Source organism: Panthera pardus, unplaced genomic scaffold (genome assembly GCF_024362965.1).
Source record: "Panthera pardus isolate Hobbes unplaced genomic scaffold, ASM2436296v1 HiC_scaffold_24, whole genome shotgun sequence".
NCBI classification, from domain to species: domain Eukaryota; kingdom Metazoa; phylum Chordata; class Mammalia; order Carnivora; family Felidae; genus Panthera; species Panthera pardus.
In genome coordinates, this window is record NW_026526810.1 from 106,289,858 (window position 1) to 106,303,156 (window position 13,299).

A 13,299-nucleotide genomic window follows, 5' to 3' on the forward strand; every position below is an offset into this window, starting at 1 on the left:
ACAATGTCAGCACAGGGCCTGACATAGAGCTCGATCCCACAAATGATGAGATCGTGACCTGAGCTGAAATCATGACCTGAGCCGAGATCATGATCTGAGACACTCGACTCACTGAGCCACACAGGCACCCCATGACTATCCCTTTTAAAGTAGGTATTTTGTTAAGAGAAAGCCATTGCTCAAAATATTTGTTGATATTTTGTGTTCGCTGGTATATCATTCAACTCTTGCTGCAGTGATGCTTCATGACAACACCACCAAAATCTCAGAAGCATAGAGTAATAAGCACTTAACTAATATGTATGTGGTTCTCTTGGGGGTCAGCAATATGGACTGGGTGTGGCTGGCCAGCACTGCACCAGGTGTCTCTCAACCTCCTTCTGAGATAGCAGGTTAGCTTGGACGTATTTTTCTCTCACAGTAGCAGAAGCATAAGAGAGCAAGGGGAGATATGTGAGGCTTCTCGAAGCCTAGGCAAAAAACCTGTTAGCCAAAGCAAGTCATATGGGCAAATCCTCAGTCCAGGGAAATACCTACACCTTAAGCAAGAGGAAATGTAGTTACAGGGCAAATGGCATGAATACAGAATTGGTAAAGAGCTGGGGCCAATAAAGCAAATTATCATGGCTTTGCTTTTACCAAGTTATTGTGAATATTTATAATGATAGTAAATCTTTATCTTTTAAGGGTAGCTTTGAATTTCTTTTTAGAAAAATAGCTAAATTTATGAATAAGATTAGAGAATCAGTCTAGGTTTATCTTTGGGCAAAAAGGTAGCTGTTAAAGCATGAGGCATAAAATAAGGAAACATTTCTAAAGGAACTGGTCAAGAATATGGCATTCAGGGGCAGAATAGTTGGGATAAATGTACAGCCTTCCAAAGTGATCAGCTTTTTGAAGGAATAACACTGATTTGGTTCTAAAGTAATTTTTTTAAATAAACTTTATGGCTTGTAGTCACATGTTACCGCTTTGTCTCAAAGTGGGAAGGGGAGTGAACAGAGGTTCATCTCTGATATGATACCCCTTTGACTAACTCTGGGAAAATATGCTTTATGTGCAGATTCTCATTGCCAAGTCCCCTCTGGCTCCCTTCACCTCATTTGCTTATACCATCCAGAAGGAAGGCCTGGTTCTTCAAGGTAAGATCCTTGATTAAGCCATTTCTTTAAGCTGATTATGCTCACTGCTGCCTACCACTGGTGATAATTACTGCCATGCTCCTGATAGAAGCTGCTTCAGGGCAGAATCAAAGGCCAAGATGAATTCACCAATGATATTTATCCTGATGAGATCAAAAGAGATTGATAATTGTGGCAAGAACGTAACAGAAGGTGGAGGTGAGGCTGAGGGAAAACTAGAGAATTTCCTAATAGAGTGAGGCAAAGAATGAGAGTTAAAGCACTAATCTAGGAACTGCCAAAAGCTGGTGCTCTTTGCAGACCCTGTGGAGTGAGGAACCAGACAGTAAGCCTCTGATGAGAGTGTGGAGGACCCAGCATTGCCTCAGAGCCCTCTTGCTTACCAAACTGAAAAACTGTCTGGTCTGGCAGCCTGGGAGACACTTTGTCATGGCTCCTTGGCCACTACTTTCTCGGCCCCTTTCTGGTTACTCCATTTCTGTTCCCTTTACTCGAGTCCCGACTGGGGACCAGGCCTTGCTGACCTGTACCATGTGACACGGGCCTAGGACTTAGAAGGAGCTGAGTTCTGGCTCACAATAGAGTGCCCCAAGGCCACCGCCTGGAACTCACTGATGTACAATGGTGGTTCCCAGATGCTGGGTCTTCTGGTGATTGCAGGTCTGTCCAGAAAATAACGAAAATGAGAGGCAAACTCAAACACTGTTGAACTTAGCCCACAGGGCCAGTTGTCCAAAGCTGCTTTGTAGATTGAGAACAGTCTCCACCGAAGACTGAGGACACACATCTGCCCCCCACTGCCAGGCAGGAGGCAGGTCCACAGAATGCATAGGTGAACATCTATGCCAAAGCCCAGTGGAACATACTGTCATTGCTGTCTGTAGGAGGAATATCCACCCTTTAGGATTTTGTAAGTCGAGTACTTTCCCCAGGTTGATGAAACAGGGTGAGTCCTTAGAATATTCCCATGGAGACACATTGCATAGGAAAGATCTAGCAGGAATTTTGTGGGGCAGGCTGGAGGGCTCATGCTTTTGGACCGAGGAGCAGGCTGCAGCCTCCCCTTTCCTTCCCCTTCTAAAACGTCCGCTTCTTAATGGACCCGGAAAGCAGCTTGTTTGTTTGGTGCAGCTGAGCTCCACAGCAGGGACTCGGGTCCAGGGAAATTTGGGGTAAGAACTATTGACCTTTGGCTCTTAGCCTTTGACTTATGGTATCCAAGTTCCTTGGTAAATATTTTTTTTACAATTGCAAATATTGTTTTCTGACAAAGAAGCAGAGATTTTAAGACCAGATTAAGCAAAGCAAACAGCAGGCCCCTTTGTTACATACTCTCTAAGGGTGTATAACTAATAAGCAATCAGAAAGCTGAACTCTTATTTACCCAGTACACAGTGTGGCTTTTGGCTCTTCGTTTTTAGAGGCTTTCTTAAAAGATTAGAAATCAACTAAATAGCAAATTTAAATGAAGATTTTAAGAAGTTCTATGGAAGATTACAAGGCAATGTCAGGAGGAAAAGAGGCAGTTTTGCCCAGATGGCTTGTATTCAGAGCCTTGATATCGTGCCTATATCTTGATCACTGGGCAGTTTGGTAAACAGCATCTCTAAGCCTGACCTAATTTGGATAATTTTTAGGATAATATTTGCGAGAACAAGATTCACAGAGTTGCTTCTGAGCCTCATTGCTAAGATTATGATTTTGACAGGAAATAGAAAGTTGTTTGGAGAGAGGCTAGAAATGAATTGGTAGAGGTTAAAAATTGGCAAAGAAAGACTATTAGAAAAAGTTGGAAAACAAAGGAGAAAGGAGGCTGACCTATAGCTATGTGTCTCAGAGAGAGAAAAATTAAGGGAAGAGTACGATGATGTAGGAACCCCAACCAATAAATAAAAATGTCTGGGAGACTTCAGTGCCTCACCTGGTTGCTTTTAAAGATTTTTCTCCATCCCCTGCCCCAGCTATGTCTCCCTCTCTGAGCTTTTCTGAGGCAGCAGAACCCTTCTGACCCTAGCAGTAATGCCACTGAATACAGACCTCTGGGGACTCCCTCCCCAATAGCTATGTGCTCCCAGGGCTTTGGGAACACAAGAAAGAGCTCTGGTCCTGAGAAAACAATGCAGATCCCTCCTCTAATGGAGAGACTCCCTTGGATTTCTGTTCTAGCTCTGGTGTAATCTTGAGAAAATCTCTGGCACCCCAGTTTTCTCCGCTTAAAAATGACAATGTTGACCTTGATTCAGCACTTTGCAAACTGTGTTGCAACCCATTGGTGGGTCGTGAAATGAAATTAATGAGTCACAACCAGAATTTTTAAAAATGAAATAGAGGAGAATTTTAAAAATCACAGATTATATCACACATATTGCATTGTTTCATGGCATATTTCTTGGGTGACTGTGTGTGTGCATAATGAGTTTGTGTATGGAGGTTGCAGTGCAAAATATTTTTCTTCCTTGGAGTGTAGTCATCGGCCTGGGTGATCTCCACAGGCCTTAACCCTTCAGCTTATCTGATTCTCCTCGGTGATGGTGTACTTATCATCCCTTAGCTCAGTAGAGTTGTACCTTGAGATCTCCATACACCAGAACATGAAAGCTTATTTTTCCCCCTACTCTTACCAGATGACTGAACTAAAAAAAAAAAAAAAAAGGCACCTCCATAATTCCCCAGGTTTAAGGCAAAGCAACTTTTGATTTCTGGGTGATAACCTTGGAAAGATACCTGCAGGCAAGGTCGAGAAGCTTTCCTCGTGTGAGAGGTTGCTCTGGCATGCTAGCCCCAGGTTGGCATGGAGGTTGGTTGGTACCTAGTGCAGGGGATTTGAGGGGCAATACAATCCATGTCTGAGAGACACAGAGACGGAGAGGGGGAAAGGCTGGAAGAGTGAGGGCAGCTCCTATGGTACCAACTAAAAAAGACACTTGGGGCTGGACGTTCAGTATTTGTTATACAGAGGCAGCCTGGAGTGGTGGGAAGGAACAGTCCATACAGGCTGCCCTTTTTCAGGTGGAGGGGGCTGTCAGTGAATGTGGGAATGACCCCTCACTGCCTTTTATCCCGTTAGCAAGTCCAAGATTCCTACCAGCCTACTAACCAGGAGGTTTTATAATACCTGGAGAGCTCCTGTGTGCATGAGCAGAGGGAGGGAATAAAAGGTGAGGCCAGAATTCGATTTACCGGCTCCACAGGCCATTCCCCTTACCAGTTCCCAAGGATTAGGATGCTAAGAACAGCCGGCAACTGGGGGCCTTATACCCTTCCTGCCTTTTTGTTCCCTGGGATGGGAGGAACAATAAATCGGCAGGCTGGAGAGACTGAGGGGCCTGGTTAGAGATTTCTCAGGCTGCTTTTTGAAATACTTGAAGGAGCCGGTCTGTGCTATTGTTGTAGTAAAATAGAAAGCGGAACTATTCTCCTTTTGCAAAAAGAAAAAAAGAAAGAAAGAAAAGAAAAAGAAAAAAAAGAAAGAAAAGAAAAAGTAAAAGAAAACCCACCCTCCCAGCATCTTCAGGAGGCTGCCTGGCTCAGGCCATTACCATGGTAATACTGAGCTGTTTGCATCTTCTTTGTCTGTCCTGCACTTGTGGAGATCCTGGCCTCATGGTTGGGCTCAAGACCCTGGAAATAGTTGGCTTCAAAGGAGAGGGAGCTCGCAGCCACCAGCTTCCTGATGGTTCAGACTCTGAGAGGGGCAGGTCCCAGCAGAGGGAGAGTCAGACCTTTTGTGCAACTTAAGTGGGAAAGGTGGAGGGCGTGGGGGTGACTCCCATTAATGCTTTTCTCCTCTTGCCCCGAGTTCAACATGAAATGCCCAGCACCCACTGGGGGGAAAAGCTTAGAGTTTTGGCTGGCTCAGAGTAAGGCTAAGGGTGCCAGGGCCTAGTGGAGAAAGGAAAGCAGGAGCTGGCTTTGGGAATCAGCCTTAATGGAGTGGACCCACAGAACCGCCTGGCTGCTGAAGGGAAAGGGGCATTTGCAGTGAACTCCAACCTGACCCATATTCTGCTCTGGTCATGTTCTTTGTTTCCCCAACAAGCCCCAAATGTTGTGCCCTGCAGATCACAGCTGGGACCCCTGGGCCTCTGTGTCAGGCCAGGAATAAAGATTAAGATCCTATAATTGAAAACAGCCAGACTGTGTTGCTGATGCTGCGGGAGGCCTAGGAAAAACCCAAGGCTGGTCTCTCCCAGAGCCGCCTTGGCCTTTGTGAGGCTCAGGGCAGTGGAGGCCTGCCGACTTAGTAAGGAAGCCGGGCTGGCCTGGGAGAATGAAGAGGGGCTCCTTATTCACTCTTCCTTTGCCCTACTCTCTCCATTTCCTCAGGAATCTAGCGAGCATTTGAAAATCAAGTGCCAAGTTGTTAGGGACAGAAAATAATGCCTTAGTTTCTCAGTAGGGCAGAATTGTGGTTTTTATGTTGTTTTTTAAAAAATTAAAATGAGGTATGACAGGTTGAATTTGGATTCTGGTGCTATCTTCTGCTAGTTTAGTTCTGAATGAGCAGCATAAACCTTGGGATGGGGCTAAGGAATCTTAGGGGAGCCCAGGGCACCCTGAGATGGGTCCAGAGACAATTCTGCAAATGAAGCTAGTTTCCTATTTTTCCAACCACCTACTTAGGGACTCAGAAGAAATCAGAAAACAATGAAACAATGATTTTTCTTAAGGGCTAGATAGCTATGTACCTCATCTTTCTTGTAAAATCAAGAATGTTTGTTTGATCGCCTTTTGAAGCTTATTGGGAGAGGCATTAATCTCCCCTATTTGTTCCCTTGTCACAAAATTGGGTTGGATTCTTCCACCCCATTTTCTTAGACCCTGAGCCAACTGGGTGATTTATTAAAAAATTCTTTTCCCCCAAATACCACCATCTACATTCATCAGATTTCAGTTTGAATTAGTAACACATCTAAATGTTTTCTGCCTAGTGGACTCAAAGTGACCCAGAAGATTCTCAATCTATTTCCATCCAGGTATGGAGGTGTCTGCTTGGTAAATAGAACCCACACACCTGGCACAGCCTGGCATTCTTGTGGGAGTCTGGGCAGAGAGCCCTGGGATTCAATGGAGCAGAGAGAGTGAACTTCTCTCCCAGAGGTCACAGAGAAGAGGGCAGAGCAGGTCTGTCACATTGTCCCTGGGCTGCCAGGTGCCACTGCAGCCTCAAAAAGCTTGTGGAGGCCAAGGCATTGTCCTTCATGACTCCCACTTGCCTCTCAGGGAGGAACGTCCCTGGGGAAAATGAGGAAGCATGCCCCTCTGCCAGTTCTCTCCTCTTTTTCAACATTTACTTCACATTCCCTGCTTCCATGGCAACTTCTCCCACCAACCCTCTGCTTTGTTTACTTTTTTAACTCTGGCTATTAGCTTCAAAGAGAGATTTTATTTTCCAAAAAAATATTTTTTTGGAAAATATTTCCAAAATAAAATATTTTAAATATGGAACAGGACAGAAAATAATAAAACCCATGACTTTAACACCCAGACTTAGCAAATGTTAAAATTTTGTCAGATTTGTTCCAGTTTTTTTTTAATTATAGGGATAAAACTTGACAAAATTAAAAACCCCTTGTACCTATCCCTCCCTCACACTCTTTCACAGAAGTAGAAACTCTCCAGGGTTTGATACATATCCTTTCCCTTGTTCTGAAGGACTTTTCTACATGTATGTGAATCCAAATATGATACAATGATTTGTCTTGAGTGCATTCCAAGTCTGCATAAATGGTTTACTGGACACATCATTCCACAATTTGCTTTTGTCACTTAATGTCTTGTTTTTACGATTTTTCCACATTGATACACATGGATCATGTTCTTTTACTTTAATGAGGTATCTGTATTCATTGTCTGAATATGCCACATTATCCATTCCCCTATTGATGGAAATCTCAATTATTTGTTAACTAAGTGAATTCTGTTACATGTGCTTCTTTGTGTGCTGGTGTGAGGGTTTTTCTAGGTATACATAAAAAGTGAAACGACTGGTCAGAGGGTATGCACACTTTAATCTTTACTATATATTCCCAAGTTGCTTTCCAAGGACATTTACCAATTTAAACTTCCTCTGGAGGTAGCGAACCAAGTGCTACACAGCTGTGTGTAATTATAAGTTGGTTGTCATGTTTGCATGGGCAGTCTTCTCATGTATTCTCTGTGGATACCTCTTTTATCTCTGCCATTGGGGTATTATCTTTCCATAGTCTCTAGAGGTATCTTCTGCACAGCATATGTGCTTTATGCATATACTTAGATGATTAGTTGACAAAAATTACTTTAATTCCTCCCAAAGCTATAACTATATACGCTTTCAAGAATGAGAGATTTTAGTCTCATCCACTGCCCTTATTTTCAGGACAGCAGACTGAGTTCCAGAAAGGCAAAGTAGGGTTCACTACCTCAGAATTGGGTTTGTAGCCCTTCACAAATACTCAGGGCTCCTAAGATTTTATAAAATCAGAAATGGGGTGGAGCCTCTCATCTTTCATCATGGCAGCCCTTCTGGCAACTTATCTTTCAGGCTTCATGAGCCTCTGTTGGAATATTCCACTCCTGTCCTGAACCTTGAATCTTGAAATCCTAAGCTAAGATGGATCAGTCACTCTATTGTAAGCAATCCCTCAAGAAAGTTCCTGAGTTGGGTTATAAGTTTGGCTGGGTGGAATCATAATACAAATTAACAGTGTCCACTTAATATAAATCAAAAGTAGAGGTTTATTGCTTTCTCACATAGCATTGCAGAGGAAAACAGTCCAGAACTAGTATAGCAGCTCATTCCATGTATTTGTCCAGGGACCCAGGCTCTTAGCTTGTTGCCCCATCACACCTAGGATGTTGCCTTCATGGTTGTCATGGTCTACAATGGCTCGGCATCATTACCTCCAACCAGGTAGCAGAATTTATATGAGGTAGAAAATGATGATGAAAGGAAAGGGTATCCTCCTTCTTTTAAGGATATTAACCAGAAGTTACACACATTATTCCTGCTTATATCATGTTGGCCAATCTGTAAATATATGAAAAGAAAGACTGGAAAATTATAGTTGTTTATCTGGGGACCATGTGCCTAGCTAAATTTTGGGAGTTCTTTTACCTTGAGAGAGAAGGGGAGATGAATATTCAGTGACACATCCTTTTCAGAGGAGCCCAGTTGCAGAGATTAGACCACAGGGTACAATAGTACAGACCCTAGGGCTGGGCTTGTAGCATAATGTTGAAATGCAGCATAAATATTGTATTGTAAATGTTATATATTAAAAATACTAATAGTACCCTCTTTGGTAGAGTCTAGAACAGAGAAGTAGGGTATCACAATTAGTAATGCCACCAAGGATCAGCACCAAAAATTTTGGTCCTCCACCCAAAACAAAATCTCTCTCAAGCAGAAACTTTAGTATGTGCTAGTATGCACTCTGCAAGAAAGATACTTGAACAAGAGCTACTTGTGCTTATAGCACAAAGCAGGGTATGAATTTGGGTCCAAAGTCATAGACTAAACACATTTTTCCCCCAAAATGTTTTTTCCTGTCTCCACATTTTTTAAAACATGGAACAAAATGTCAGTTGGAATAAGGTTATATTAAAAAACTTTATTTCAAGGCCTGGACTATAGTTAGCCTGGATCCACACTCCTCTTTTAGAACCTGGAAGCTATTTGGCTATCTTTGCATAGCTAACAATTTGCATTTGTGAAAATGCCCAGGTAATAATACCAAAAGATGTTAAATCAATTCAGGTTGTTGATTTTCTTTGAAAACTTCTTCCAAAAGGACTTGGTGTTCTTTCTGGAATATGACTTAAGCTCCATTTTAGTGAGTTCAGTTCAGCAGGTATTTGTTGAGGTATCTATATTTTGTAAACCATGGTGTTCAGAGGATATAAGACTAGGGGGAAAATGCTCCCTCTCTTTTAGTAGCTCAAAATCTAGTTAGCTCAAAAACAAAGTAAGTTTAATCAAAGGCAAACTGTGGCACCTATTATCGAGGTTCTAACAATGTGATATGTTTAAAAGAAATAGAATTGGGGTGCCTGCTGCATGGCTCAGTCAGTTAAGCATCCAACTTCGGCTCAGGTCATAATCTTACGGTTTGTGAGTTCAAGCCCCACATAGGACTCTCTGATGTCAGCACAGAGCCTGCTTCAGATCCCCTGTCCTCCTCTCTCTCTGCCCTGCCCCTACTTGCACTATCTCTCTCTCAAAAAAAAAAAACATAGACATTAAAAAAAAAAAAAAAAAGGAGATAGAATCATTTCAAATAGGATGACTGAGGAAGGTTCCTGAGGGTAGGAGAGTAGGGTTCCTGAGAGTTGAACTGGACATCATCCTGTGAATACTGATGAAAATGGCTTTCCATTGTCTTTTAATAGAGGCCAGTTTCTTTTGCTGTTTGAGGATAGATCTGGGGACCCTGGGGAATGCTGATTAGTGCCATGTGACTAATGTTGAATCATGCTGACTAATGTGCTCTAAATGGATTGATTCAATAATAAAGGGAATGTTGAGAGTCAAGAGTTCAGATCCTGAATTTCACCATGTGATGAAATGTAAATCCCTTAGCTTCAGTACTTCATTTTTTGGTCAATTAAAATGTGCTCATGATGAGAATCTAACAAGTCACCTTGACTAAAAAGTACTTTACAAACCTCAAGGAGAACAGAAATGCTTAACAACAACTCCCAGGACAGGCTTGTGCAATCGTGGGTTATTCATCGCCCATACAGAATCGGAACATCCATCACATGCCGCTCCCCAGCCATGCGAAACTTCTACTTCCTCGCACATGCCACAAGAACTGACAAACAGTACATTGCACTCACAAAAACTGACAAATAGAGGAGCTTTTGAAAAATCTTCCCATCTACCTACTGGGGCGGCTGTATTTTTCTACAACAAATGTCACCACAGAACTAAGAGCTTGCCTTGCACACACAGCTTTTTCTCTCTTTTGACATCTCCCCAGCTAGACTGCTTGAGAACGTGGCCTTCCGTGTCCAGATGTTTACTGAATTCTGAAGGCCCCCCAAAGGGCCCAAGTTCTTTTGTTGCCCTCCAAATCACTTCCCACAGAGACTGACCGATGTCCTGAAGGAGCCCTTCAATAGGGAGGATAAATGGAGGCAGATGAAGACATGACCCCCTGAGGCTCACCCACGTCCACGCTAACAAAGGGTCTGAGGCACAACCTTGTAAGGAGCATTTTGGTCAGCAGCGTCCCTTCGAGAGGCCACATCTCCCCCACAGGGCTGCTTTCAATGGCTACCATCACAGTGGAAGCACTGGGCATTTGTTAAGGGCTGAGGTTTGCTAGGTGCAGCACAAAACATCTAAATCATGGTCCCCTGTCTTTGTGAGGGCTTCCTGGCTACTGATGGCAACTGGCTTTCTCAGGGGAAACCTGAGAGCGAGTGGAAGAAGCTGAAGAGGGGCTCCCACTTCTCTGGATGACCTCTTCCCACCCAGCCCAGAGAGGGCTTTTGTCTGTAGCCATCAGCAGTCAAGCCAGGGCTGCGGGACCTTACCCCACACCGATGCTGTGTTTCTGGGTATCCCTGGTTTGTGAGGCTGTTGGCTCCCTAGGTAATAGACAGGTATGTATGTAAGAGGAATACAGCTGGAAGGAAAGTTTTGTTTAGACTACTAGTGAGAAGTTAGTGCATTTCATGACAACACAGTTTTGTTTTGTTTTGTTTTTTTCAAACTGACTTTTTCTCCCTCTCTCTCTCTTTTTTTTTTTTTTTTCTCCTTTAGGCCAACAGAGGCCATAAGGGACACTGTGACCTTTGTCTAGAGCTGATGGGGGCACGATTTGTGAAATGAAACAGGATGGTGCTGCTTGGAAGAAGGACAGGAAGCCAGCATAATGGGGATTAATTAGTTGATTGATGTTGATACGGTAACAGATTTGCCCCCATACCCTTGAGCCAGCCATCTCAGACCTAGCAGGGAAGGTGAGGATGAAGAAGCCTTTGTTCAGGTCTCTAGATGCATAGGGCTGAAGGCTTTGCACCATGGGATGTCAACAGCCGTAATAATAATAATTTGCACTTATATAGCACCTTTCAACCAGGCACCTCAAAGCGGTTTAGCCACGTTAATTAATTAAAGCCCACAATCCCCCTGGGGAGAGGAGGAGGATGACTAACAGGATTTGTAATTACAGGAGGGAACATTTCCGAATAAAGTATTGTCCACCATGTAAAAAGAGTGGGTGTAAAGGAATTGGGGTCTCCAAAGAGTAACTGATTCAGAAGTGAAATCATGGAAAGATGGGGAGGCTGGGGGCGGGCATGGGGGTGGGGGTCTGCTCTTGTGTCAGAGGGAGGTCAATGGGCTCAGAATTCACTGACAGGTTCGGATCCAACTGAGAAGCGGAACATGTATGGTATTAGTGGCATTTGGAAGGTCATTAGTGGCACAACCATTGTGGTGTAAATTCAAGTTTCACTAGTATATTGTGTATAGCCTTGCAGAACAAAGAGTGAGATTCATGCAGTATTTAATAAAGGATGAAATGAGTTCTTTGGATTTAAAGCCCAAAGCTGGGCCAGTCAATTAGCAAATAAACCAATTGGTGACCCATAGGATAATTTAGTTGTTTCCAGCAGAACACCCAGCCTAAGCCCTCCTACTGTCATGAAGTTTCCAACCAAAGCTTCAAGGCTAGGTTCAGTACAAGGCCTTGAGGCTACGACTCCTTCAAAGCCAGGCATCAAATCTTCCCGCCTTTGGCATGGGGACCTCTCTCTCTCTCTCTTTTTATTATTGTTTATTTATTTTTGAGAGAGAGAGAGAGAGAGAGAGACAGAGAGACAGAGAGACAGCATGAGCCAGGGAGGGACAGAGAGAGAGGGAGACACAGAATCTGAAGCAGTCTCCAGGCTCTGAGCTGTCAGCACAGAGCCCAACACGGGGCTCAAACTCACAAACCGCTAACTCATGACCTCAGCTGAAGGCAGACACTTACCTGACTGAGCCACCCACGTGCCCCAGCATAGGGAACTCTCTTACCCAAGTTGTTAGTGACCCCCCAAACTGTCCTCTATAGAATCATTTTGTACCTGCTCCCCCTCCAGAGGTTTTTAAATGCTTTGGAGTCTATAGTCAAGTCATCCTATCTCATGTTTCCTGTCAGTGCCCACCAGAATGCTGCGCACCAAGTAGGTACAGATCAGTGAAGAATAACTGAATGACTGTCTTTGAACAACTTAGTATTTGTTGAGTACATACCAAGTGCTATCTATGGTGAAGCTCACAAGAGCAGGATATGTGTCTCGTCCTCGAGAACTATATTGTAAGGTATGGAAAAGACTCATATCCTACTAACTCATATACTATAAAACAGAATAAAATGAAATGACATGATAGATGTATATCCAAGCCACATGCTACAAGGGCAAGAGTGGGAACGTTTGATCCAGCTGGAGTGAGTCAGGGAAGGTGTTCCTGGAGAGCAAACAATGTGCTGGGCATAGGAAGGCAAGAAGGATTTGGGTAGACCTGGAAGAGGTCACGGAGGCAGATTTTCCAGACTGTGGTCATTTGTCTCCCTTTGAGTGAGATGCATTTTGAGAACTTGTGGTCTTCAATAGAACATTTGTGAAAAGCAAGCTGAGTTTTTGCAGCTGATTAAATGTACATTTCCTGTGAGTTCCTATTATGTGAATTGGCTAATTTCAAACATCAAAGGACTATTTGAGAAGTTGGGAAAGATATTTTATTCTCTGTAACTATTAATTTGGTTTCTTTGCACTTTTATTGCCCGCCAAGAAAGAAAAGCTGGATAGTTCACACATTAAAACAGGGCACTCAAAAGTGTCTGAGAAAGGTACAAGGCAGACACCTCCCAATTCCAAATGTCAAGGAATAAACGTCTTCCTCCTTGAGCCTATTTTTTCGACACCAGGAATCCCTAAGACAGGGCTCTACACCCAGTGACTGACAAATCAATCCCCACACTCTCCTGGTCCAAGTTCCAACAGAGCTTTTCACGGCAAACCACATTGCCAGGACAGACCTATGTGCCATTTTTGCATTGTGCCAATATTTATTAAGTGTTGCTGCAGGTCTGACACACACTATACATGCAAAAGCTTACCTAATCCTAACAGTCTCACGAAGTAGTACTTTGCATCATTCCTCCTGTGCAGATGAGCA

General features: G+C 43.4%; 1 protein-coding gene across 7 annotated transcripts in view; it reads left to right on the top strand.

Moving 5' to 3' along the window:
• Positions 1–13,299, top strand: part of RAD51B (RAD51 paralog B) — a 640,680-nt gene that overhangs the window by 561,014 nt on the left and 66,367 nt on the right. For 5 of the 7 annotated variants that reach the window (XM_019451449.2, XM_019451443.2, XM_019451450.2 and 2 more), the window contains one exon: positions 1,064–1,142. The exons of 1 other annotated variant lie outside the window; for it this stretch is intronic. In XM_019451449.2, the coding sequence (XP_019306994.1) occupies positions 1,064–1,142 (79 nt within the window). Of the gene's footprint in view, positions 1–1,063; positions 1,143–10,893; positions 11,340–13,299 lie in introns of those variants that run through there. One more of the 7 variants, XM_019451451.2, reaches the window with a different exon arrangement.